The 27,387-nt window shown below is 36.6% G+C and overlaps 1 protein-coding gene and 1 long non-coding RNA gene across 18 annotated transcripts; both read right to left on the minus strand.

Moving 5' to 3' along the window:
- Nucleotides 1-1,041: 1,041 nt before the first annotated feature.
- LOC110864663 lies at nt 1,042-7,816 on the minus strand. Of its 17 annotated transcripts, XR_004893977.1 has the most exons (8): nt 7,770-7,816; nt 7,349-7,624; nt 5,936-6,151; nt 5,578-5,777; nt 3,606-4,837; nt 3,438-3,496; nt 1,457-3,057; nt 1,042-1,241 (listed from the first exon to the last, which is right to left on the minus strand). It is a non-coding gene; the product is annotated as an uncharacterized LOC110864663 (long non-coding RNA). The 17 variants fall into 17 exon arrangements; XR_004893940.1 differs by having other exon boundaries at nt 1,457-4,837; nt 7,349-7,455; nt 7,552-7,624; XR_004893962.1 differs by having other exon boundaries at nt 1,457-4,583; nt 4,688-4,837.
- A 4,045-nt stretch (nt 7,817-11,861) lies between these two features.
- LOC110935856 (28S ribosomal protein S33, mitochondrial) lies at nt 11,862-13,078 on the minus strand. The gene is made up of 2 exons (XM_022178206.1): nt 12,848-13,078; nt 11,862-12,193 (listed from the first exon to the last, which is right to left on the minus strand). Exons 1-2 carry the CDS (start codon nt 13,063-13,065, stop codon nt 12,061-12,063), a joined length of 351 nt encoding a protein of 116 aa, XP_022033898.1. The 5' UTR covers nt 13,066-13,078; the 3' UTR covers nt 11,862-12,060.
- Between the last annotated feature and the right edge of the window lie 14,309 nt (nt 13,079-27,387).

Genomic DNA, 27,387 nt, shown 5'->3' on the forward strand with positions numbered 1-27,387 from the left:
ATAAGTGGCTAAAATTGTCAAGAGGGCAAATTGGTTTTATTAAAAGAAAATTTTTAAAACCCACACACACACTTGTGTGTGTGTCTGGTCGACCAAAAACACAGAGCATCAAAGGAAGATAAAGTCTTCAAACCCTAATTCTACAATTCACCAAAATCAGAAAGGAACTGGGTCTAAAACTGATGCATAAGGTATGTGACAATTTTCCTATAGAAGGTATAATTTAAGGTATGTGACAATTTTCGTTTTGACAATTTTCAAACCTCTTGATCATCTTAGCAAGAGGTTCATAAGGTATGTGAAAATTTTCATTTTGAGTAATGAAGGTTATGTAGAGAACTTAAGAAATTGAGTTCTTGATGAAATTGGTAATTTATTTGACCTATAGAAGGTATAATTTAAGTGAAAGACTAAATCCTAACTGAATTAGTTGATAAAATCACATTAATCATATGTGGAAGTAAGGATTTTAGTATTATGGAAGTGGGTTTTTGAAGTTGTATGACAAATCCCATGTCTTGTATAAACAGAGGGCTTAACAATGTGCATTTGTTAAGGTTTCCTGCTATTATGATTGTAAATAGTCATTTATATGTTAAGTTGAATTTCTTGGCCTGTCCATAGCTTAAACGAACTAAAAATGGTTAGATAAAATGTTATGCATACAAGGTGTTTGATAAAACGCCTAAAAGAAATACCATTTTTACGCAATGAACAAATATTGTTAACTAGGTTATCACCCGGGATTGCTTCCCGGGCTCGAGAAATTTTTTATATTAAAAAACATTTATTATTAATACATAAAAACCATTTATTATTAATACATAAAAACCATTTATTATTAATACATATCATACAAAACGTATAACATTATTACATGTCTTGGTTATAGATAAATTATAATTTTTTATGAACTTAATCACGTGTTATAAACGTGTAATAAAAGTTATAAACTTAGTGATTGCTTATGATTCATGTTTTAAATTACTTTTTATTAAAAATGATTTTTTTTAAAAAACAATTGAATAATAAAGTAGCATATTGCACACAGAAAACATCTTAAGAAAATTAAACTCTTAAAAATCAATACAATACAAATAATACATTAACTGACAAATATTTATGAAGTAAAGGTGCTTTAGACCCTCACACATGTGCATCTAAGAATACAACTTTCCACTATCGCAGTTCCGACATAGTCCTTCCACTATCCCAGTTCCAACATAGGTTAATGCCCCAAGCTGTCAATATGATTTTAACATGAAAATTCATAAGAATGCTTGTAATTAACACGAAAATAAATATAAAATATGCCACAGGAAACCTCAACGTTAGTTACACTACTTTGGTCTAGAGCAAAATTTACTCAAGATGGGAAAAATTCCCATATTCAACTTGATGATAGTTAGATTCATAATATCAAATAAAATAATATTAATGGGAAATACTTTCTCACCTTTTGAACCAAGGCCGACCTTATACTAACAACAAACTCACTCCCTCCTCCAAACAACCCAATTGGGCCAGCATACATTCCTGGGTCAAAGTTTTCTGGAAAAAACTAAAGAGTGCAAAGAAGTAAATGATAAGTGAGACAAAATAAAAAAATTCCCGTACCGAATTATTTTCAGTACCAACTCGGTACACACTTTTTGGCGATTTCGGTACTGGTATTTTACTAAATTTTACCTTCAAATACCGGTACTGATACCGTACCGAACATTTTCGAAAACGGTACCCATATTTAGTGGGTTTTGGTACCGAAATTTTCGGTAAAGCTCATCCCTTATCACAATCCGACCTAAACATATATTTTCAAATAAAACAAAACTCACTAATATTTAAAATGGATCATAATCTCCCACAAGAATAGATAAGTTTACATCGGTAGATCTGCTTCAGCCGTTCAAAGAAGTAAATGATAAGTGAGAAAAAATAAAAATGCAAGGAAAATGATGAACTGTGCTTCATCCAAGATAGATTATGTTTATCAATATTTGAACTTTGGATGATGAAATCATAAACATAAATAAAAAAGATTGACAAAAAATATATATATAAGAAAGCAAACTGTGAAGGTCAAAACATCAACCAAGATTTTGTTCTTGCAAACCCAAGTAATAAACATAGAGAAATTTGCACAACACCTGTTAAGCATAATGTACCTTTAAGTATGTGAGGGAATCTTTATTAAGATTCATGAAGCCGGTCCAACTTCAAAAACTACATCCCTACAATGAGCAAAAGATAAAAATCTGAACAATTATCTAAAACCTCATAAATGAAACAATTAATGGTTTGTTAGCACAACTACAACTTTGTGGTCGAAGTTAGGAATGAGCATCTAGTACCGGGTACCAGTACCGGTACTTAATTTCCCGTACCGAATTATTTTTGGTATCGATTTGATACCCACTTTTTGGCATTTTCGGTACCAGTACGGTACCGGTATTTTACCGAATTTTACCTTCAAATATTGGTACCGTCCTGGTATTCATATTTGACGTTTTTTAGTACTGGTACCGAGCTCATCCCTAATCAAAGAATTGTTAAATTTAAAGAGAATAATAATATCAAGGTCTTAGAACAAAATTAAATGTCAAAAGTCTTATATCTAAAGACAAAACAATGCAGGCCATATCTCTGAGTTTTCTAATAAAAGCAAATACAAAATATATAAAAACATTCTTTAAGCTATGATTTTGTCAACAACACTTTTGCTAATCCTAAACCTCAAAAACAGAAAGCCAAGAACTAATTATAGCGAATTAAGCAAATTTAGACATGTTTGTTTATTATTATACGCGTTTGACCCGTTAGATATTTAACATAACCTACATCGATCCGTGTAAAAGTAAACGGATCAAATTTGCTAAAGTCAAAGTTTAAATCACGATGGATCATGTAAAATGTCGAAAGTAAAAGCATTTATTTTGAGGATAAAACACGTGTTATGAACTCATGCATGCAAGGGCCTTTCATCCTTCCAATATTCCAAGGGTTTTGTTTTAATTCTATTACTTCTTCATACACCAGTTGTCCAAGTAGACCTGCCCCCTGCAAATAAAATGAATAAACATTCCATAGTAACATGAAACTTATAAAATTTATGTTAAATACAACAAACCAACTTTTACCAAAATATAAGTTAACTATTAAGTCCTTAAAGTTTGAAACTTGGTATCCTTTTTTTAAATTAAAAAGGCTATATTATATTTGTATCATACGAGCAATGTCTCCACCCAAAACATGTCTAGGACCTGACAAAGAATCCTTAATCACACCAGCAGGTAGCAGCTACCAGCATTCGAATTGTTTATAAGATATAATTGATCAATAGTCAGTAGTTACATCGAACCATGTGAAGTTCATACAACTTAATTCCTATAATTATAAAAAGAAAACATAATTTAGGGAGAATTAGAACCAATACTTACCACACCTGCCAACTCAAAGACCTAACAGGCTCGTATTTTATGTTGCATCAAACCTATCACTTTAGAGCATCAAATAAATAACATAGAAAAAGTCTCAAAATTACTCAAATTCAACCAAAAGTAAAATTATAAAACCTGGTTGCATATGAACACAAACATAAGACATACCTGGGTCGCAGGTGGCCTAAAATTCATCAACATCGTAATCGATAACTCGAACGATTCTGTGGGCGGCGATCACTGCAATCCTTGAAGTCTTTTTTACGGTAGCCAGAGTTCAAGAAATCACAGGCATTTCTATAAATTGTAAATAGAAAACGTTCGGATCTAAGAGAATTAACAAATGATCCGCGAGCACCGTCCCATTTTCCCGCCAAAAAGCATTCTAAGAGGCTCTATTATCATGCCAACTCAGCCCAAATATATTCATTTATTATAGATAATAGAAATAGATAATAGATGTGATCAACTTAACGTTTGCCGTACTTTTATTGATTTTATCACCCAATCCGATTCGAACCGGACCGAAAAATTATTATATATCAAGACAAACGACCTATATAAATTTCCGCACACCATAAAAAAAATCCTGGATCCGCCACTGATATGCAGCCTGAACCATGTGACCCGTACTCTACCATATGCAGCCTGAACCATGTGTATCGCTAATGAATTAGGAAGTCTCATGAATTTAAAACACACATTGTGCAACTTTTGACTCGTTTAACCTGCTTCTTTTTAATCTAAATCTTGTTCTTTACATGCTTGTAGTTAGGAGACCCGAATTAACCCATACTTTGACCCATTTGCCTTTTTAGCTAAGAATCTAGAATTTGACCCAGCCAATTCACAAATGACGGCTGAAACTGCCACCTCCAGCTCAATTGTAAACATATTTAATGCATTAATCCTTTACTACAAAATTTAATAAAAGAAAAAAAAGTCTTTTGTGGGTAGTCCAACCAACCCAAACACATTTCAACATGTTACCCAACCCTTCCTATCTTGCCAACTTTAAGCAAAAACATTCAGAAAAAAGGAAGGCTGCATACAGGAATAATATCTTGAGAAACATTTTTACCTGATAATGAAATGAAATATGTGGTAACTTTTTAAGCAGACTCGCCTGAACAAAATCCTCTTGATCTGAGACACAATGGGAACATGGGTGTACTTTATGCACAAAGAAATGATCATTGAATGAACAGCTGGCAGAGTAGTCAGAAAGTGTCCAAATATTCCAGGCACACCTTTCATTAGTTCATTGTAAAACAATCCAATGCCACGAGCGCTCAAGTTCCTAGATTGCAGCCTAACCCACGCAAATACGCAATACATCTATTGACATCTTTTTCTTGACTTATATTTCTTACTTGAGCTTACTACCATAGTTCCCGCCACTACAAAAAAAGAAAGAAAGATAGCATTAGATAAACTTGAAAGAGTTACAAAAACAATTTACTTGATGTTTTGTAAGGATACAAATGTACAGATAAAACCAGACCATCAATGATAGATACAACATCATCGAAATTAGTCAAATAACGTTAAAATTAGTGCACTTTCACTTTTGCCCCCGAGCGCCCACACATATATACATAATATGCCATCAGCATCGAGTCAAAATCCAAAACTAAAGGCTCAGATCCGCCATGGCGGCAACATAAGTTTCCATGCCAAATGGGTATTAAACCAAGATGCGAAAAAGGGTACAAAAGTTGAAACGGATCTGCAACCGGAAAAAAAAGATTTTTTAAAACTCTAGCACTAAGAACCAAACCAAGATGCAAAAAAGGGTACCAGGCCGAATTTTCTGTTTTCTTGGCTTGGAGCCACTCATTTTTAACACCCCTAAACAAACCATGTAAGTTGGGTTACTATCTAATCCAAACTTCGCCTAACTTTCTTAATTAGAAATCACGCATAAACATGTCTTAATCACTTTTTAGAAGAATAAAATATTAAACTACAAAAAACAGTTTAAAAATATTGCAGAAGATAAAGACTCTTGTTAAATATATAGGCACCTTAACGCTGGTTTGCCACATCTATTCAGGTCTTGAGCCTGCTGATTAGCGGTATACAAAAACAAAATGTGGATTACATGTAGGATACATAAAACATTATATTAGTGGCTTACCCGTCGGGAATTGCAGGCTTTCCAACACCTGGTTCACAAATGAGGATAATGTTGCTCTTAGTTCTACTTGAGAAAATCTAGATGCATCTCCGTATCTCATCATCTTGTCCTATGACAGAGCCAATTTCCCTTCCCTTCCCTAGCCATGGTTGTCAAGTGTTTACCATACCACTCAAATGATTCATGCTTCCTTCTAGGATCTGAAGTTCAAATATGGCATAAAGAAAATCTTGTTAGGATCACATGGGTTAGTTCATCACAAATACCAGCTAACAAAAATATATACATGATCTAACATGAATAAAATGTATTAAACTTGCTCTATTAATGTTTGCTATACTCTAACGGATTCTATTACATGAATAATGCATCCTGATGGAATCTCTAAATCGGCGCCACAACGGCTGGCATCTCTTTCAGTTTTCGAACCCTCCCCAACCTTCTTCTTTTTCGACCTACTGTGTTCGCCTCCCAATCCATGGTCTCGCTTTACAAATACAGGGTATTTCTTCATCAAAAATTACACATTATTGTTGAATTTTTTCTCAATCCTGGCTAATTTATGTTACCCAGCCTGGTAAAAAAATTCCTAACATAAATTAGCCAGGATTGAGAAAAAATTCAACAATAATGTGTAATTTATGATGAACCCAGCCTGGTAAAAAAATTCCTAACATCTGAAAGACAAAAAAAAGTTGAAACTTTTTATACCCGGATTTCAATATACATTAAAATAAAGAATTCTTTTAGGCATTTTTCACAAACACTTAGTGTGCAACTCACATGAAACCTCAATACTGATGATTTTAAATATCTTTTTTTTTCAAACAAATTCTCTACACACTTTCCATGCTACAGGCAAAGGCTTAACCAGACTCCAACTGCTGGCACAACCTAAAGTCGGAAAACATATATTATTCATGACAAAACCGTATGGCGATCTCGTCCCACTACAAAGCTTAAGGATAGATAATTCTCACTCTCCATCTCCCAACTAATAATGGAAAGAACAATTGAGAACTAATAACAACCAAACATATAAAAACATAATAGCATTTGCATAGAACTTATAAAACTGCCATTATATCAATGCCATATTAATAATTTAGTTTGGGACTAAGAATGTGATTTCACAATACTTGGACATTAAAACAAAATTGAACACAAAAAGCAAATATATGTAAGATGTGGTCTAGCTAGAAGTTTTCATGTGATCAGATATATAGATATTTAAGAGACCCGCTTAACCCACCAACCATTTGACTCTATACCTAAAAGGGTTTCATCTTACATGTTTCATATCCGAGTTCCATGATTTTAATTGTGTCCCATTCTATTCACCGTTCTTTAACCTCACGAAACTTGAAATAATATATGATATTTTATCACAAATTTAATTTAAAACTCTCAAGTTTTAAAGCATGTTACAAAATTCCATGAACTAATCAAAGTTAACTCATGTTGCTTGAATCGTTTTGATTAATAATACGTATCAAAAGAGATATGCAAAATCAATCCTTTTAAAAATACCCCATTTCACAGTCAAGAATCCAATTCAAACCCTAAAATTCACTACTCAAACTCTGCATAGAAACAACAATCTAGAAGCTAAATCCTCATGTTTCTCGTTCATCAAATTATCACAAATTTAGATAAATTGGCAAATATTAACTAACACAAAATCTAAACAAAAGTACTACATAAATCTAAATTTTGGTACAGAGCAACAACGATATATAAAATAACGCAAAAACTCATAAATATAACTCACATCATTTAGGATTGGGATCAGATTCATACAAAACATGGATGAATAACAAAGTAATCTCAAAAATTTGAGACATGGACGATCCAGTGTGCAGCTTATTAAAATGTTACCTGTTAAAGAAATCGAATAGCAGAATTAGCAAAGATGAAAAACAGTGTATGCGCAGGACATAGATATGAGAATCAAGATTTAAGAAATCCAGTCACCATCAACTCTTTCAACTTCGTCGGAATCCCTAAGATGGTGATGACGGTTCTATACAGCAGATTAATAAACAACCTGCAACAAAAGCCCAGAAGTAAAAGAAAAATGAAGATTGTTTCTTGAGAAAAAAGAAAGTAAAATCAAAATCCCCAAATAGCAAAGAACTAAACTTTTTTCCAAATATCTAATCAGGGTAAAAGAAACTTTGAACAAAACTCACTTGCAACAGATCAAAATAAACAAAGAAAGACGGAGAGATGAGAAATCTGTTACATACCAAACAGGAGAACACAACCCAAAAGACTAGTCTGGTGGGTGAGGGAGCCCATTTGGTATATAAACCCCACATTGGTTGCCCATACAACCGATGTGGGACAAGTCCCATACCTTGCAATGGTATTAGTCCATAACAATCGACCCTCCTTAAGGGCCAACGTCCTCGTTGGTCACGGCCATGTTGGTCACGGCTGGCTCTTTCCAGGCCACCACTCCATGGGCCACCACTCCGAGCCTCGTTGGTCACGGCCACGTTGGTCACGGCTGGCTCTCTCCAGGCCACCACTCCGTGGGCCACCACTCCGAGTTCTGGCTCTGATACCAATGTTACATACCAAACAGGAGAACACAACCCAAAAGACTAGTCTGGTGGGTGAGGGAGCCCATTTGGTATATAAACCCCACATCGGTTGTATGGGCAACCAATGTGGGGTTTATATACCAAATGGGCTCCCTCACCCACCAGACTAGTCTTTTGGGTTGTGTTCTCCTGTTTGGTATGTAACATTAATGATAAGGATTGAATTTGGATGAACTTGAGATTGATTAACAATGGTCAAGTCCTATTAACGTTCAGGAAACTCAATGGAAGAATGAGCTTCGAGAGGTCGTTAATGGCAGTTGAGAGAGAGAGACTAAGAAGAGTTTGTTATTATTTTCAAGATACCCTATTCTATTACAACCTTTCCCTTTTATACCCAATTTACAACCACCTTTACAACTACTAACCAACTACCAATCTGACTGCCTAACTAACCCCATGCTACTAACCGACACTTAATCTACTGTTGTTCATCAACGACTCAATCCACTGCCAACTAACCCCCTGTTGCTAACTAATCAACCCAATCCACTGTTAACCAATCCCTTAACTACTGATCCATATCAACCCACTGTTACCCTTATTAAGTACACATCAATACCTTCCCCTTAAAAGATCCTTGACCCCAAGGATCAAATGTAATATTTTTTTTAACCAACGATATTGCATTAGTGTAGGAAACTTTTTTGAACCGGCAGTTTCGCATCACTAATATTTATATCTTTGGCCAAAGTTTGCATCACTGATATTTGTATCTTTGGCCAAAGGATATTTTCATTGACCTTCCACTTCCACTTAACTAGCCATCTTTTTACTACTTCCTTTTGGTACCTGAATACCCATTTTCCAAACACATAAGCAAGATTCGATTCCACACAAACGCTACAATTTTCAGATTTGGTACGCTGCTTCTGTTTAAGCTTCTTACTATCCTTCTTCTCTACATAAGCATGTATAATTTTCTTTGTTGGACACCAATGTCTCAGCACCAGAACAGTCTTACAATATGATTTGAGAAAAACCAGCAGTTTAGGATCAGCTGAGGTGGCATCCCCAACTTCAACTACATCTGGCCTTGAACAAATCTGCCTAAGTTCAGCAATCTTCATCCAACACTGAAGCCTTTTCCTTTCATTAGAGATGCTACCTTTCTCTTTTTGTTGGTCTTCTTGTTCTTCTTTCCCCGAGTCCGAACTAGCTTTTTTGTTTGATATAGCGTTAACAGCAGTCCCTTCAGTCTTATCATTCTTCTCAAAAGAAGCAGATTCTCTACCCTTAATGCTGGTTGTTATGAGACCATGATAGTGCCCCCTTTTAGCTTCTATACTTACACCATCCAACATTTTTTTATCTACTTCAGTTTGTTTCACTTCGTTTACTTCTAATTCCTTATAATTTGGACATCCATCCCCACCAATTTTTTTAACCACTTTTTCCTCATTACTAGAACCATTCCATATACTCATTGTTTCAGTTCTAAAAGATTCCATATGAACCTTTTCAAGAGCATCATTTGATTCAACTTCTTCTACTTTATTTGAGTTCATTGCAACCTCAAGTGATTGAGACCTTAAAATTGATTCTAAAACAGCCTCTTCTAATTTTGCTAAACAATATGCATGATAAAGAGTCGTAGGATTGAACATTCTCACCTTAATTTGGATGTCTTCTTTCAATCCTTCCAAGAAACACGTTAATGCATACTCTTGTGAAATTTGCAATTGATTGATAAATGTGATAAAAGAATCATAATACTGCCTCATGCTACCGATCTGTTTCGGTATTTTTCCCACAATCTTAGAATCATCATTTCTTGTTAATGCCTCTTTATTTTCTGAACAAGACATATGGGTAATTCTCTGTTTTTGTTGATGCATTTCATCAAACACCTGGTGGGTGAACTCATCTCTTGTTGGTTCTGAAGAACAATCTGGTTCAGATTCTTCCTTACTATTAATAACAACAGAAGCGTTTTGATGTGGAAGAACAGATTTGGTCACATCAGATCTATTGTGGGTAAACCATAGAAGTTTATCACATGTTTCTGATCTTGATTGAACATGAGATTTTTGACTGATTGCCTCTGAAATTGCAACAGTCTCACCATGGATTTCAGAAAGTCTTTGATTCAACCTCTCCATTGTGAGAATTATTTGTTGTAATTGATTATTACCGTCAATTTTGCTGTCATTCTGCGCCATATTTGATAGAATAGATGAAGATCCGAGGAACAATGGCTCTGATACCAATGATAAGGATTGAATTTGGATGAACTTGAGATTGATTAACAATGGTCAAGTCCTATTAACGTTCAGGAAACTCAATGGAAGAATGAGCTTCGAGAGGTCGTTAATGGCAGTTGAGAGAGAGAGACTAAGAAGAGTTTGTTATTATTTTCAAGATACCCTATTCTATTACAACCTTTCCCTTTTATACCCAATTTACAACCACCTTTACAACTACTAACCAACTACCAATCTGACTGCCTAACTAACCCCATGCTACTAACCGACACTTAATCTACTGTTGTTCATCAACGACTCAATCCACTGCCAACTAACCCCCTGTTGCTAACTAATCAACCCAATCCACTGTTAACCAATCCCTTAACTACTGATCCATATCAACCCACTGTTACCCTTATTAAGTACACATCAAAATCCCAATGAGAGTGACGACTGGAATTCTTGAGACGACCTAGGGTTTGGAGAGAAAAAAGAAAGACAGAAAGAAAGATATAAATTCGAACATGAACAAAAGGATTAACAATTAGCAAAAGAAGATTTCTTTACCTGATTATTGAAGCTTGAATCATCTGGACCAGAAGAGAAGAGGAAGCGTACATCAGAAGGAAGAAGATTAAGATCTAGGGTTTAGAAAAAGAAAGCGTGTTTTTTTAGAGGAATTTATATCATCCGAATATAAAAAGGTTCGGGTTACAAAAAGAAAGATCCGCGCGATTTTTTTGGCTGCATATTGAGTTTCCCGCCAAAACCCAATCCTAGAGGCTCTAATCTAATGCCACATCAGCCCAAATCTTCTTGTTTATTATATATAATAATAGATAATAGATTAGAACCAATGATTGAAAGCTTGGGCAAGTTACATGCCATAGCTATAGATAAAACATTCTAATTATAACGGGTTACAATCGATAGGTAACTCGGGTGAAGCTTCGGGAAGCAAGGGGCCGTCGCGTACCTGGTCCAATACTTGCTGAAATTTTTATTTTTGCATCAAAAGTCTAGTTGTTAGTTCCCGTTGCGTTATAATTCTAATAAATTGTAAAATATTTAGTTTCAGGGCAATTATAAACACTTTTGGGATGAAGATCATGCCGAGATAAGAAACCGAACACGTTGAAGCTCTTGTTTCTGCACCTTGTGTTAATCTCACGTTAATACGTTAATGAATTAATTACTTAGTGGCCATGTAATAGTTATGTAACTAAATAAATCTTTAAGACAATGTTGTTATGTATTAACTATCATATTTGCATATGATATTATGGAAATTTTGGTTCAAAAATTTTATAAAGTTAGTATTTTTATCAAATTAAGATAGTTATAAGTATGGGTCTTACAAAGTTACCCTCATTTTAGGGGTGTTTTTAATAATAAAGAGGGAAAAAGTTCTTATTTTTTGGTATATTAGAATACCACTCACTCATGCATTATAATATAGTATAGATAATGTTTTATAAAATTCCGAATATATATGTATTTGTTTTTATGATTTCTGATCAATGTAAAACATGTGTCAATATCCTTTTGGGCATAACTTCTTCGGTTGCTATACAATCTTTTAGTTTTGTAGGTCGGAAGAAACTTGAAACAAACTGGCATTATTACGTCTTTGAGCGTTCTTTATTACGTTTTTGAGTGTTCTTTCCTTGTCCAGTCTCTGAGTACTCTTAGTGTTTTTGAGCATTCTTTCCTTGTCCCGTCTTTGAGCTTTCTTTATTACGTTTTTGAGCTTTCTTTCCCTGTCCCTTCTTAGGCGGTCCCTTGCCACGACGCTTCAACATTTCAAGTTTTGATAAACGCCTGCGTCAGTGAAATAACAAGTTTTAATTTAGCACTTTACTGCATTTATATTATTATTTGTAAACATGATATAAATTGCCAAACAGACTACTAATAATATTTTCCTAAAAGTTGGAACTTCTTCAACCCATTTAATTAATTAAGTCAATTTAAACGTTATGCTTTATTTTGCGGGTCAAATGAATAAAAAAAAGAGAAAAAATAAAACCGGTCAAAAGTCACCAAAAAGATAATAAATTACTTAAACCTTTTAGATCCTTATATAAAAAATAATAGATTATTATTTTTGTAAAATATAGGTTTTGTAATAAACATTATGGTGCGCACTATGGATGAGCTTTTGATACTGTGTACCGATACCGAATTTCCCGTACCGAATTTTTTTGTGCCGGTACCCACTTTTTGGCATTCGGTATCTGTACTTTCGGTATCGGTATCCATAAAATACCGAATTTTACATTCAAATACCGGTACCGTACTGAATATTTCGGTATCGGTACCCAATTTTGACGAATTTCGGTACCTGTACATTTGTAAGTAAATTGGTCGAGATTTCCACTTCTACATGCGTGTGTGTGTGTATATATATATATATTAAAGTTCAATCTAAGGAGAGAGAGAGAGAGTGTGTGAGAAAGGTGGAGGGAAGGTTACTCTTGTTCTTTGCGTTGCACAACCATAGGGTCCTCTTTTTGGATGTCATCCGGATACCATGACGCAACTTTTTCTCCGATCAACTTCTTGCGTAAAATCTTATGGGCTGATCTTTGACCAGTTGGATTAAGCACATGACCAAATATTCGTGCCCTTGCTTCTGTCACTCCTCTAACAGCTGCTTGAACCAACACGCTTCTTAAGCTTGACGAGCTCATCTTTTATGAATCTCTAATACAACAAGATCATCTCAACATTTAGTACATTTTAACTAGATGGTAATATTTCGACAAACTTCATATCAAATTTACCTATTTGCAGTCTAATTATTGCAAATCAATGAGAGTATTTGATTTCGTAAAATGTCACATCATAGCAATCAAGTTTCTTCCCTATTCTACACTTCCACTCGGTCTAATTTGGGATCTGGAGTATCCTTTTTATAGAAAAAATAAAAAATAAAAATTTTTTCACAAGTTGAAGGGTATTTTTACACTAACGATACGGAGTTGGGGGTAGCCCGTGCTACCCTTGCTTGTACACGACTACACTACCTCCGCCCCTACATAAAAGGAACACATTGGTCTCTATTTAGGGTATGTTTGGCAAAAGTAGCTGGTGGCTGGAAGCTGATAGCTGGTAGATATATTTGGTGTTTAGCAGAGTAGTTGGAGCTTTTAATAAAATGTATAAAATGACCAAAATTGACATAAATAAAAATTTAAAAAGTTTGTGCATTAAAAAGTTCATTATTTTTAGAGGTTAAAATAGTCATTTTTTATCTAAAAGCTTGTAGCTCCTTCTAAACGCTACTAGTAGGAGCGGTTCAACTAAAAGCTTTCAAGCTCCTAACTTAAAAGCTTCAAGCTCGTTCAACCAAAAAAGATTTTTTTATTGAGTAGGAGCTTTTTATTAAAAGCTTAAAACTAAAAGCTTCTAAAAGCTTCATGCCAAAGATACCCTAAATGATCATAGCTAACCATAATTTTTTTTATTCATGGGCGGAACCTAAGTGTAAAAAAATTGCTCACCGGAATTTGATTCTGATCTTTTTTAAATTGTTGAAGAAGATAGAAAATAAATAATTTGGCATATTATCAACCTCTTTTAATATTTACACAACATAAACCAAAGAAACAATGGCTTCTTTTCGATGAATTTTCGCAACAAAAGAAAATAACAAAAAGGATTCAGACAATTACATGATTCGTGATGCAAAACAGATGACATTGCAGGCAGTTATGTCTTCGAACAATCCGATTTTGCGAGACGAGCATGTCTAGTATATAGGTTTGAGAAGGCGGTTACTAATATTTGGAAACTCTCTATTTTTGGAGGATGATTGGACTTACTTTTGAGAGCTAATTCACCCGTTATATATGATCGCGTAGGAGAATAACATCTTTATTGAGCAAGGGGTTTTAGTTTTAGGGGTTTTTAACCAATTGATTTCAAAATCAAAATGTTTAACGCCGCCCTCTGAGTCTCTATAGCCACTTTACTATTTGAGTCCAATTTTCTAAATCCATCCACCAAATCTGTTAACTATGAGGGTAATTTGGTCATTTACACACAAAGTACAAATCTTATATGCATATATGTACAAGAAACAAGTCTTTAATGCATAAACTTTTAATATAATATATATAAAAATAATTAAATATATATAGGGTGGGGTTCCTCTACAAAGTGTAGGAAGTGATCTTGACCATCGGATGAGTGTGTTTAATGGTTAAGGTCATCTTGATGGCATTTTGGTAATATTGGTGTTTTAAAAATAGGATGATTGATTAATTGAGGGTAATGTGTCATTTAACTAGTTTTAAATAAAGAAATAACCATTATATCATAACACATACCATATTTCTCACGATTTTCTCTCTCTCTAACTTCTCTTCTCTTAAACACCTAAATATACCAAACCTACAATGGATAATTGTAACACAGAGACGTATATACATGTAAAGGTTTGGTATAATTGATAAATCTTGTTATAACAATTTCATATAGATGAATTAAGCATTATTATATTTTTTTAATGGAAGAACAAACTAGTAAATCATGCTTAATCATTAGTATATATTATATTTTATTGGATCACGTGAAGGGGATTTATATATGATACGAGAACATGATATGAAATCTTAGCAATTTGATCTCATGAATTAGAAAAAAAAAATGTTAATTACTAGTGATTTAATATGATAAAATTTAACTAGGTAGTGTTTGGTACGAAGGAATAGAAGGTGGAATGAAATAGATTATTCTATTAGAATAAAAAGAAACATGTTTGGTCGTCAAGTGGTAATGGAATTGAGCATTCCACAAGGAATGTAAACATTCCAAATATAATAATTTTCATTCCTTGGTAAGGTGGTGTTTTTTTTTTTTTTTTTTCATTCCTTAAAGGAATGGAAAGATATATTATTATTATTATTATTATTATTATTATTATTATTATTACTATTATTATTATTATTATCAATATTTTTTTATTTTTTACTATTATTATTATTATTATTCTTATTGGTTTTAATAACTCACTCACGGGCGACACCATTATTGCCATAGCTGCCGCCGTGACTACCGTTGCCACCGTCACCCACTTCCGCCGCCATCACCACCACCCAGCTGTCTCCCGCCACCACCCACCTCCACCTCAGTCGTCACCCACCTCCGCTGCTACCAACCGTCACCCACCATCCACACCTCCGCCCCCGCCATCACTCGCCACCACCCACCACCCCTGACACCACCGCGCCACAGCTACCACCTACCCCCGCCTCCGCCGTCAGCCGCCACCCACCTCCACCACCGACCACCACCGTCGCCGTCACCCACCACCGTCCCCGTCACCCACCACCATTGTCGTCGCCACCACCTACCTCTGCCCCCCGCCACCATCCACTGCCACCACCTCCGACCATCGCTACTATTGCCACCTATCACCACCCACCACCACCGACTACCGTCACTTATCACCGATTTTATTCATTCCTTTATTCTTTCCTACCAAACAACACAAAGTAATGATTCATTTCATTCTCACATGGTAACCAAACAAGACATGGAATGGTAATGATCCATTCCATTACATCGTCCATTCCATTAACTCGTACATTTCATTCATCCGTCTATTCCATTACGCCATACCAAACAGACCCCTACAGATTATTAGTGGCCATGTAGTAATGTTTTTTATTTGTGTATGACACATCTGAGAGCATTTGATAAATCTTGATGAAACTAGTACCTGTAAAAAATATACAATATAACACACCAAGAAGAACATTCGTATTTATAAAACACGCCAGGAAAATACAAAGACATATCCTTCATGAATCATAACTGGTATAACACATCGAGATGAAACTGATAACTGATAAAACACATCAATAATTATAACTACGTGTTCTTAAAAACATAAACTGCTATAACACATTGTGAGTAAACATGTAACTCGTAAAACACATCGTCAAGAATATACAATATAACACACCATGAAGACCCCCATTATTTATAAAACACAACGTCAAGAAGATACAAATACATGTCATTCGTGAATCATAATTGATATAACACATCGTGATGAAACCAATAACTAATAAAACACAACGTCAATAACTATAACTACATGTCCTTCTTAAAAACATAAACTGCTATAACACATCGTGAGTAAACTTGTAACTGGTAAAATACATCGTCAAGAAATTGTTAATAAATGATCAGCTAGCGTGTTAGGTGAAGTTGAACAAAAATATCTACATAACCTTCTTAAAACATAAACTTATATAACACATTGTTAGTGAACCTGTAACTGGTAAAACACATCGTCAAGAAATTGTTAATGAATGATCAACTGGTGTGTTATTTGAAGATGAATAGAAATCGCTGAATGATGATAGAATGATGCATGAATGATTAATTATGTAACTCATATATATTGAATTGTTAATGTTAAAGAGTTTTCTTAAAAATCTCATTTTATTGTTTTAATATTATCACTTACAAAAATAACTTATTTATTGAATTACCTTGGTACCCTTTTATTAAAATTCTCTAGATGCCACATGTCACCACAAGATCACTTCCTACACTTTGTAGGAAAAAATGACTTTGTATCCAACTCCCACCCTATATAATAAAACACACACACACACACCAGCACACACCTATACACACTTTCTCTATCATCTTTACACACTCTTCTCTCTCTCTATAAGCACCACCGTACAGCCACAATCCCTACCACTGCCACCACCACCGCACTACCGCCACCTCCAAACACCCCCCACCACTGTCTCACCCCCACCACCGTCTCACCTCCACCACTAGTGCCGCCCCACTGCCACTGCCATCCCACTACTGCCACCTTTGAACGTCCACCACCACCGTCTCACCCCCATTGTCGAGAACCCTCCACCACCGTCTCACCTCCACCTCCACCTCCACCACCACCGTCACTGCCCCACTGTCCCATTCATGATCTTCATACCCAACAACAAATTTCAAACTAAATTTCATGTATATAAAATTGGGGATTTAATTCTCTTGATCAATTAAACTTCCACAAACGATAATTTATCACCAAAATACAGCCCCATTCAAGATCTTCATGCCCAACAAAAAAAATTTCATAAAAAACAACAGAAAACGAAACACTAACCTTAGTCCTTGGAGAAATACTGAAATGGGTATGCTTATAAATATGAATCAAAGGAGAACAAATGATAGATTCTTAATTTGCTTCATAACAGAGCATCAATAACTCCGACACTGGCTAACTTCACTATGACGTCGTCACTCATCCCTCTCTCGCTCCCGATCTGGTGTGGTGGTGTGATGGAGGTGCAGTGGTGATGGTGGAGATGCAGCGGTGGTGGTGACAGTGTAGTGGTGGTGGTGGTGGTGGCGGTGGAGGTGCAGTGGCGACGGTGGTATTGGTAGTGGATGTGTGGTGGTGGGATGGAAGTGGTTTAGGTTTAGAGAGAGGGAGAATGAAAGATGAGAGAGAGAAATGCAGATCTGGTGTTTAGAGAGAAAGATAAATGAGAGAGATAGAGTATAAGAGAGAGAAAGAGAAAACTAAAAATAATTAATTTTTCTATTATAGGGGCAATTTGGTCATTTAACAAATTTTAACAAAATAATTCTAACAGTGTTAGAAAATTGGACTCAAATGGTTAAGAAAAGTAGTTATAGGGACTCAGGGCGTTAAACATTTTGATTTTAAAAACTCACAATAAAGGGACTCAAAAAGTAATTTACCCTTTAGCAAATGTGTGATCATTTGCTGATAAAATATATCGCCGACGGTAACCAGATTTAGCGCCGGAAAAGAAAAACGTACGACAGGGAGAAGAAAAGATTTTTTAAGACTTTTTTCATCTAGCCCCCTGTACTTTTGACTATTAGTATTAAGCCCATTTAGCTTAATTCGTTTAAAAGTTTTAAACACCTTTAATTATTAATTTAATTTTATCATTTTATTATGTGGCCCGACCCGACCCAATTGATTTTTTTAATATTTAGCTTTAGACAACCGACCTCAAAAAATTGTTTTTACATTGCATGAAAGTACGGTAATGTTAGGATTTGATTTTGATACTTGTAAATAAATACTAATAAAACAATAAAATTCATAAGTAGGAAGATATCATCAATAACTGTTTTTCATTAATAATCAAATGACTACAAAAGTTTTACAGAATGATTCTACAATCTCCCGCTCAGCTTGATCACTCACAAAATTATCCGTATAAAAGAGAATATGTGAAGTGATAAATAGATCTCAAACAGGTGATGTCTATTTATAATAAGTACTAAAGCTCTGTTCGTGATAGGCTGAAATCACCCTGATATTTGTGACAATCATCACAATTCCAGGTATCCGTACAAATTAATTAATATCCAATTAGTGCTTAATTACTGTGCTTGATTACAATTATGATTGAACTACTTTCTGTTTTCTGATACATACATACCCATGCATCACATTTTATACTGTCACTCTATTTATTACACACAAACATTAGTGACAAACTTGATGCACAAAGCACAGTCAGCACAGTGAGCGGATAACTCAGAAACATGCTGACAATGCCAGCACCTAGACAGACAATATTTTGAGGCCAGTATGAGCCAGAGTTAGAATACTACACTAGTAGGGAGTGTAGGGAGGTAAGGACCATAAAACTGCGTCACTAGGTGATAGTTATAGTGCCCGGAAGTGCCTAAAACATACTTAAAGTGCAGAATTCTGCACTAAATACCAAAATTCAGCATTTAACAATGCTAGTAAAGTGCAAAAACTTGGTAAAATAGTCCTAGATACTTTCCAAAGTGTTGGGAATTTAATGTGTTACTAAAAGTAATATAAAAGACACTTTAAAGCTTTATTTAGCACTTTAACGGATCAACATCCAACCGAACAACCGGACTTTACCCGGAACAAAAAAATATTGCCAAATACATTGTTTTTACTTTTCTGAGCTAGTTAGTGTCCCCGAACACCCTAACACACCTTATATTACATAACACACAACAACACACTAACTATATCATTAGATTTTAACTAGATTTGCAACTAGATCATTACAACCCAACCCCCTACCCCCCCCCCCTATTCGACGGTCATGGGTGTGGGGACATCCCCACACTTCTTTTGATTATTTTATTTAAAATTTTGGTGGATTAGAAGCACTTTGCATGTTGGTTAAAGGTGTCATTTGGTTTATAAATAAACACCTTGGTTAACACTTTCATTTCAACATCACACAAACAACAAGCTTTCTCTCTTCTTCCTTCCTTGCTTTCGGCCGCCACCTATCACCACCATATCACCACCATCAAGCTTCCATCCAAGCATTCTACATATATACAAAGGTGCAAGAGGTCCAACAAGTAAGCTTGGTGTGTTCGGAAGCTCAAGGACCGCTCTAGTTTTCTTTTATCCACCACTTTTACGCTTTGAAACTCCCCTAGCCTTGTGCTAGTAGTAAGTGTTTTAACTCTTCATCTTGTTCTTATTTTTAGTGGTTAATAGTTGAAAGAATGATAAAATATTAAGAACTCTAAAGAACATCATCAAAGTCTTGAAGTTTAAACTAACTAGAGAAGATGTATGGTTAAATGATGTTGAAATCATGTTGATCTTGTGTTGTTATGCTTAATACATGTTGTTTGTTGGTAGAAGTAAGATGGTTCATCACCTGGACTTGCTAGATCGTGTTTAAGAACATGAACCTAGCAAGATGTAAAGATCAGAGATATGAAGGGTGATGAAACCATCCACACATGAACTTTGAAGTTGAATAAATATAAGTTTTCTTGAAGAATAAAGTTATAAACTTGTAGATCTAAAGATATATGAGTGGTTTTTCGAAAGAACCAAGTGAAAGGAACAAGTTTTGTTAAAACTTGGATATTACATGAAATAAACACATTTTTAGTGGGTAAACAAGTGTAGGAACACTTGTGTAGAAAGAAAAATTTAATAAAGAAATATTTTTAGAAAATATTACTAGAAGTTGTGAAAATACATATTCTTTAAAAATAAAGTTTTTTAAGAAATAATCATATTTTTAAAGATAACAAGACCTACTAAGTATGTTGGTAATTTACTACATATTTTTACAAACTTTCAAGTTCATAAGTTTATGGTTCCTGTTTATTTTTGCCTAGGTTGGTGATAAAAAATTGTATATTGTTGATTGTTAATTGTTTGAATGATTTTACAAAAGAAAATGATATGCTAAAAAACATGGACACCTCCATTTACAGAGGAAACCCTGGCGAAATTTTTCTAGAATTTCCACACTTAGAAATATTTTTCTAACAAGCGTTTACAATTATATTTTTAACTTTATTTTTCAAAATAAACTTCGCCATCATTTTTATTACAAAAACACAAAGTCTCGGAGGTTGATTCTCGTAAATAAAACTTATTAAATGTATACTTAGAATATATAATTATACTAAAACTCTTGTGTGAATATTTGTTTGTGTTGTAAACTAGTTATATTATTTTTAGGGTAAAAATAATATACCTTATGATGTCATGAAATTACGACTCCAAAGTAATACCAACGCTCTCACAAAATAAATAATTTAAGTTACATAAGTATTGTTATAATACGAAAACACTAAAACGTAACTTACGAAGTATTTCGGAAAAATACTCTCATACGCATATTTTGATAAAATAATATTTTTGGAAACTTATGAAGTAAAATATAATATTTTTGGGAAAAATATATATATTTTTTGGAATTTAAAACATTTTAGACAAGTGATTAAAATATATTTTCCAAGTGGGACTTAAAATATATTTTTCGGAATTATAGCGTGTACATGTATAAAAACCCCCATCCTTGGGAAGGAATATACTTATAAAATAATTAAGAAGTGTGAATACGAAATAGTTACCTAACTATTTTTTTCCAAGAACGTTAAACCCTAAGCCAAGGCACGGCCATCCGTCTAATAGGCATTTGTACGTGTAGGTCGTCATGCAGCAGATTGAGTTGGAGATTGACGTTTCAGGATACGCACTTCTGTGAGTTCATGTCCCCCTTTTCTCCTTACTGTTTTCAGTTTTATACTTCGGGGGTGAAATACATGCGACAATTATTACAAATGTTTACTTACATGGTATGATTAGCGTAGGGAGGGTTTATACTACTAGATCATATGAGGGGTGGGCACAACACTTGAGGCCATTAATCCTCGTTGTTAGGACCGAGGGACACAAGAGTGATAGATCTATTTGGGTGTAGCGAGCCCACACCCGTGAGGCCGGGGCGGCCCATAGAGGTGACTGTGTCTTCCAGCCGAAGCCCAGTAACAAATTTGCTAGGTTTGAGCTTCCCTGCACTTTCTCACACATACCAGTGGCTTTGCAACCCATTGGTGATCTCTTTTTCCTTATTGCTACATACCAGGGACTTTTATACATACTTTAAAGGTTTATACATACTCATTTTGACATGAACTCGCTCAACTTTTTGTTAATTTTTCAAACTAAATGTATTTCAGGAAATTAGTGGATCTGGCACGGTATGCATCACGTCAAGCTGCGTAAGGAATAATGATGTCATCTGGGTTTAGGAAGTGTGACCCTTGCCTGGACGAGTCACAAGTCTTAAACCGTGTTTTTAGTCAAGTCTTTTGTCTTATCGTATGAACATCTTTTTAATTTATGTCATGGTTGTATTTCATTTTATGTGTCGACTTTTAAACAATGTTGTCGTGTTAACTTTTTAAACTTGATGAATGGATGAACATCATGTGTTTTATTTTCATATAGCATGGTTATGATAATTGCTATGGTATTAAGAAGTCACACCAAATAAATCCACGCTTCCGCAAAAGCCAGGGTGTGACAGCTTGGTATCAGAGCATTGATCATAGCGAACTAGGATTCTTTCTCGAGTCTAGACTATGATCACTAGGGCTCTCACGAAAACATTTTTACATTGCATACACTAAAACGTCCAGATCCAGAGTACAAAACATTTTTACAAATAAAAGGCACAAAAACTTTTTTTCAAAAATTGTGGTTCAGTCTCAGAGACTGACGAAGTTCAGTCTTAGAGACTGAGGGAGGTTCAGCCTTAGAGGCTGGGGAAGTTCGGTCTTAGAGACTGAAGGGTTCAATCATAGAGATTGGGGAGGTTTAGTCTTAGAGACTAGGAGGTTGGTCTTAGAGGCCAGGGAGTTAGTCTGAGAGACTAGGAGGTTCAGTCTGAGAGGCTGGGAGGGTAGTCTAGGAGGCTAGGAGAATTACTTGTTTGCTTTATGGTAACCTACATGTTTATTCGATTTCATGTTGATATTTGTGCATATGTGTGGTTGTGTTACAGACACCATGGTTTCATCCTCAGACACAGGAGTATCGGACACCTTGGATCCTATGGCAGTTGTGTCAGACGACGAGATTCCGTCAGAGCGAGAGGTCTACACATCAGACACCACCAGCACTGATGACGATGATTTCCAGCCGTTCGCGCTGCCCGACGTCGGAGTTGAGCCTGCTGATGGCATTCTTGCGGGGGATTTACCTCTTGCGGTGATCCCTGCTCCCATTCCGCTTGCTGCTTTTCCAGTAGTAGATATGCCACTCGACGTCATTTCTGATGACGACATTAATCTATTCGAGGAGGATCCACCTGAGGCTGACTATGAGGGCAGGGCCCCTATTGATGCTGATGTTATTCTTCCCATTGTTGAGGCCCCTGTAGAGGAGCTTCCAGTTGGTTCACCTGTCCCAGATTCATTTGAGTCTATGGCATCTGCGTCTTTGCACACTCTGGGAGTGCAGTATCACTCATCTGACACCGACCCCGACATGGCGTTGTCAGCTGCACCCGGTCCCTCACACGAGTTCGAGTTTGACCACGAGGTCGATGATGACTTTGATCCTGACTTTCCCCCTGACTTCGATCCTAACCAGGAGATCGAGTTTATTCACTTGGACCAGCCCTTAGAGGCGCCCGTAGCTCCTATTGATCCTTTGTTTGACATTCCTGCTGATTTTGATATGGATCTTGTTGACCCGAGCCTGCCATGGCCCCTGAGCCTATTGTTGCTCCTGATCCTGCACCAGAGCACGACCCTATTCATGATGATGCACCAGCTTTTGTACCACCCATTGCTGATCTTCCCGTTGTTGCTCCACCGTTGGTGAATGATCCTGTTGTTGATGCATCGTTACCCGATCCCGTGCCGGTATTGTTTGACCGTGCACCTTTTGCTGCTCATATAGATCCTCGATACGCCGACACCCGCAATGGGTGGATCGATGATGACAACGATTACCCACCATTTGTGCTACCTGTCACTCCCCCAGTAGAACTTGTTTCTACACCCACTGATATCCCATTGTTTCCTGCACACACCACAGACGCTCATCGCACTGATCTTCCCATTACGTTCCTCCAGGACATACCGCCACCTCGTCCTAGAGAGGGGTCATCGAGGCAGCCGCCTGTTTCTGCTCCACCCGTGCTGTCATAAACCTTTTCCATTAACGTCTCAGTTTCCTCATGTTGCACCACCTACCGCACCATCTTTCATACCATCGAGCGAGCCATTTCTATGGACTATGTTATGGGTGAAATTTTGAGCCCATATCCTGAGAATTATATTGAATTATATCTTGCTTATATGATATCTGTTCACATCCGGGATGCTGATTCAGGATATTGGTAACATCCTGAATGGTATCCTCAGGGTCACTAACGGATTATGTGCAGGCACGTGGGTTAGAAGCTAGCAACGTTCATGAAGACCTTTTCTACTAAAGACTCGGTCCAAGTCGTTCACAGGAAGTCGTTGAAGCCGCGTTACTCGGTCTACAACGTTCACATTGGAATATTCGGAGCATCCCATGTTTATAGGAATTTTAGTTTACATTTTGTTACTATAAATAGATGGGTATACCAGATCGAATAGGACATCACAGCTACACTCACTACACTTACACACTTGTTCTCTTGCAACTTATACTTTCACACAAAGCATTGTAACACTTAGCGATCTGGTCAATATCCTGCACTGTATCCTGAAGTTTGAAGCAATAAGAAGAACTAGGCAGCTGCGATTGTCAGCTCCCGAGGTTTTATGCCGGCGATCTAGATTGATCAAGGGCTTTCCTCGTACATCTCGTGTCAACCCCTTTACTTTTTGCTCATTGTTTGATCATAGATACAGCTTAATATCCTGAGCCGTATCGTGAACACTGTTTTTCCAGACAACTTAACAAGCATATTTTCAACACACTTTTTAGCACACTACCTCACTTAACTAATTTGATCACATAATTGCTTCGGTAATTTTTGATCAAAACAATTTGGCGCCCACCGTGGGGCGAGTGGTGCTGTCTTTACTAAAAATCTTTGTGAAATCATTAATCGGTTTTCTGTTTTCAAAACTTTTTGCCACATTGTTTGCAATGGCCTCAAGATCAAGCATGAGATCCTCAACTGTGTCTGCTATGACTTCTGCTACTACTGGTCCGGTGCTTCCACCACCTCCTCCAAGGATGCAATCTTCTTCGCAACCTCAGGATATTATCCCTACTCGGAATATTCAGGGATCTGCTCCGATTTTAGCTTCTAATGATGAAATTCTAACCTTGTTTGGAAGTGTGCAGGAACAAATGAGGCAGCAACAGGAAACAAACCAAATGCTGTTAAGAGAGATATAACTCTTAAAAGCTGGCTCGAGCAGATCCACCGAAGATATCGTCACTCCCCTACAACCCAGAGCTTTGAACTTCAGTTCGGCTGTGTATACTGAGGATAATAGGGAGAATGTTGTGCCCAGCCTTCCTCAGAATCATACTCCTGAAATACCCTCCTCGGTTAGGATGTCAACCATGAGGAGCTCAGGATATGGGCAGAATCCTCAGGCTGGTAACGTATCTAATAATAATAATACTCTTGCCACTAACAGTGTTGGATCTTTGTAGGATACAGCTGTGACATCAGCATTGTCTAGGGAGCTTCAGAAACTAAAGGATATGATATCCAGTGTACCTGGGGTGGTTCAGCCAATTCCTGAAGTATCCCAGGATAGCCACAGGATATCTCGGTTTGTGTATCCTATCTGTGATGCTGAAATCCCGAAAAGATTCCAAACTCCCAATATGAAGCTTTATGATGGAACCACGGATCCTGAAGAGCATATTGCCCAGTATGGGAACGAATGAAAATCAATCCTATCCCCCCGGAACTTAAGGAAGCATGCTTATGCAAGGGTTTCGGCTCTACCTTAACAGGATCAGCCTTAAAATGGTTGTTAAACGTTCCTCCTCACTCAATTACTTCTTTTGCTCATTTGGTTAACTTATTTAATAATCAATTTTCTTGCAGCCGGAGTTTTGAAAAACTAACAAGTGACCTTTACAGGATAACACAGGGGCCTCAAGAGTCCCTAAGGGATTATATGAACAAGTTCAGTCGGGAATCCTTAGACATCCCGCATCTTGATGTTGCAACAGCTGTGCAAGCTTTCAAGATGGGGCTGCAAAAGGATTCTCAATTTTACCAAGACCTTGTAATGAACCCATGCAGGAACTTGAACGAAGCTCGAAACAGGGCCCTAAGATATATTCGATTGGAGGATGACAGAAAGATGCAAGAGAGGATGAATGCATCCTCAACATATGAATCAACTAACAGGAAGTCAGAATCCTCGCACAAACCATACCGCTCTAATCCGTATGGTAGAAATGATAACAAGAGAGTGAACGCTGTTGAAGACGAGGATCCTGAAGAATATCCTGAGTTATCTGAATATTGCTTTTCTGTTAACATTCCTAAATTGATGTATGCCATGCAGGGTTTAGGAGACAAGGCTAGGTGGCCTCGAAAGAATCAACAAAAAGCTAATTGGAAAGATAAGTCAAAATGGTGTTCCTTCCACGAAGATTTCGGACATGTGACTGAGGATTGCATTGCCTTAAGGAAAGAAATAAGTTATCTTCTGAGCAAGGGTTATCTGAAAGATCTCTTGGGAAGAAAGAAGAATAAAGGCCAGGATACTGAGAAGGATCCTGAACGAGCAGCCTCACCTCCCGCAGATGCCAAGATAATCAACTTCATTTCGGGAGGATCCGACATTTGTGGGACTTCGTATTCGGCGGCAAAAAGACATGCAAAAGAAGCTAAGGCTGAGAGGGGAGACAAACCTGTCAGGATGACTACCCTCACTACTGAAAAAATGATCACATTTGATGCTGATGACAGGGATACTGTCCAAGATCCTCATCATGATGCTCTAGTAATAACGTTATATGTGGCTAACCATTTTGTACGCAGGATATTGGTTGATAATGGCAGCTCCGTCAATATAATCCAACTAGAGACTCTGAAGAGAATGAATGTGTCTCCGATGGATATCACTTCAAAGTCCACCGTGCTTGTTGGGTTCAGTGGAGAGGCTAGGAACACAGTGGGTGAGATAAAGTTACCGGTATATGTTGAAGGAGTCAACTCGATACAACGTTTCTGTGTGATGGATTCTCTATCCTGCTATAACATCATACTGGGAAGACCATGGATTCATGATATGAAGGCTGTACCATCAACATATCACCAATGCATCAAGATCCCTACTCCTTGGGGAGTTGTGAAAGTTGATAGTGATCAGCAGGAAGCGAAAGAATGTTACTCATCCTCGATGAAATCCTCGACCAAGCCTAGTGCAGCATAGCAATTAAAGATGCGGGCCCAGGATATCGTGGAGGATCCGGAGCAGGATGTGAAGAAAATTTTCCTGGATCAGGATAATTCTGATATCTCGGTGCTCGTAGGAACCAATATCCCTCAGGATATTGAGGAGTAGTTAACTAACTTTTTGAAATGCAGGATGTCAACATTTGCATGGAAGCATGAGGATATGACAGGTATATCCAATGACATTATCACTCACAAGCTTGGAATTGACAGGACATTCAAGCCTGTACAACAAAAGAGAAGGAAGTTCGCCCTTGAATGAAATGCATTTATCCAAGAGGAAGTTGAGAGATTACTGAA

This window comes from Helianthus annuus, chromosome 1 (genome assembly GCF_002127325.2).
Source record: "Helianthus annuus cultivar XRQ/B chromosome 1, HanXRQr2.0-SUNRISE, whole genome shotgun sequence".
NCBI classification, from domain to species: Eukaryota; Viridiplantae; Streptophyta; class Magnoliopsida; order Asterales; family Asteraceae; genus Helianthus; species Helianthus annuus.

Bases quoted from the DNA above. Each gene is read 5' to 3' on its own strand.
- LOC110935856 (XM_022178206.1), bottom strand. From the start codon at position 13,065: ATGAGCTCGTCAAGCTTAAGAAGCGTGTTGGTTCAAGCAGCTGTTAGA. The intron at 12,194-12,847 runs GTAACCTTCCCT...TCACTGACGCAG, and splicing joins GTGCAACGCAAAGAACAAGA to GCGTTTATCAAAACTTGAAA.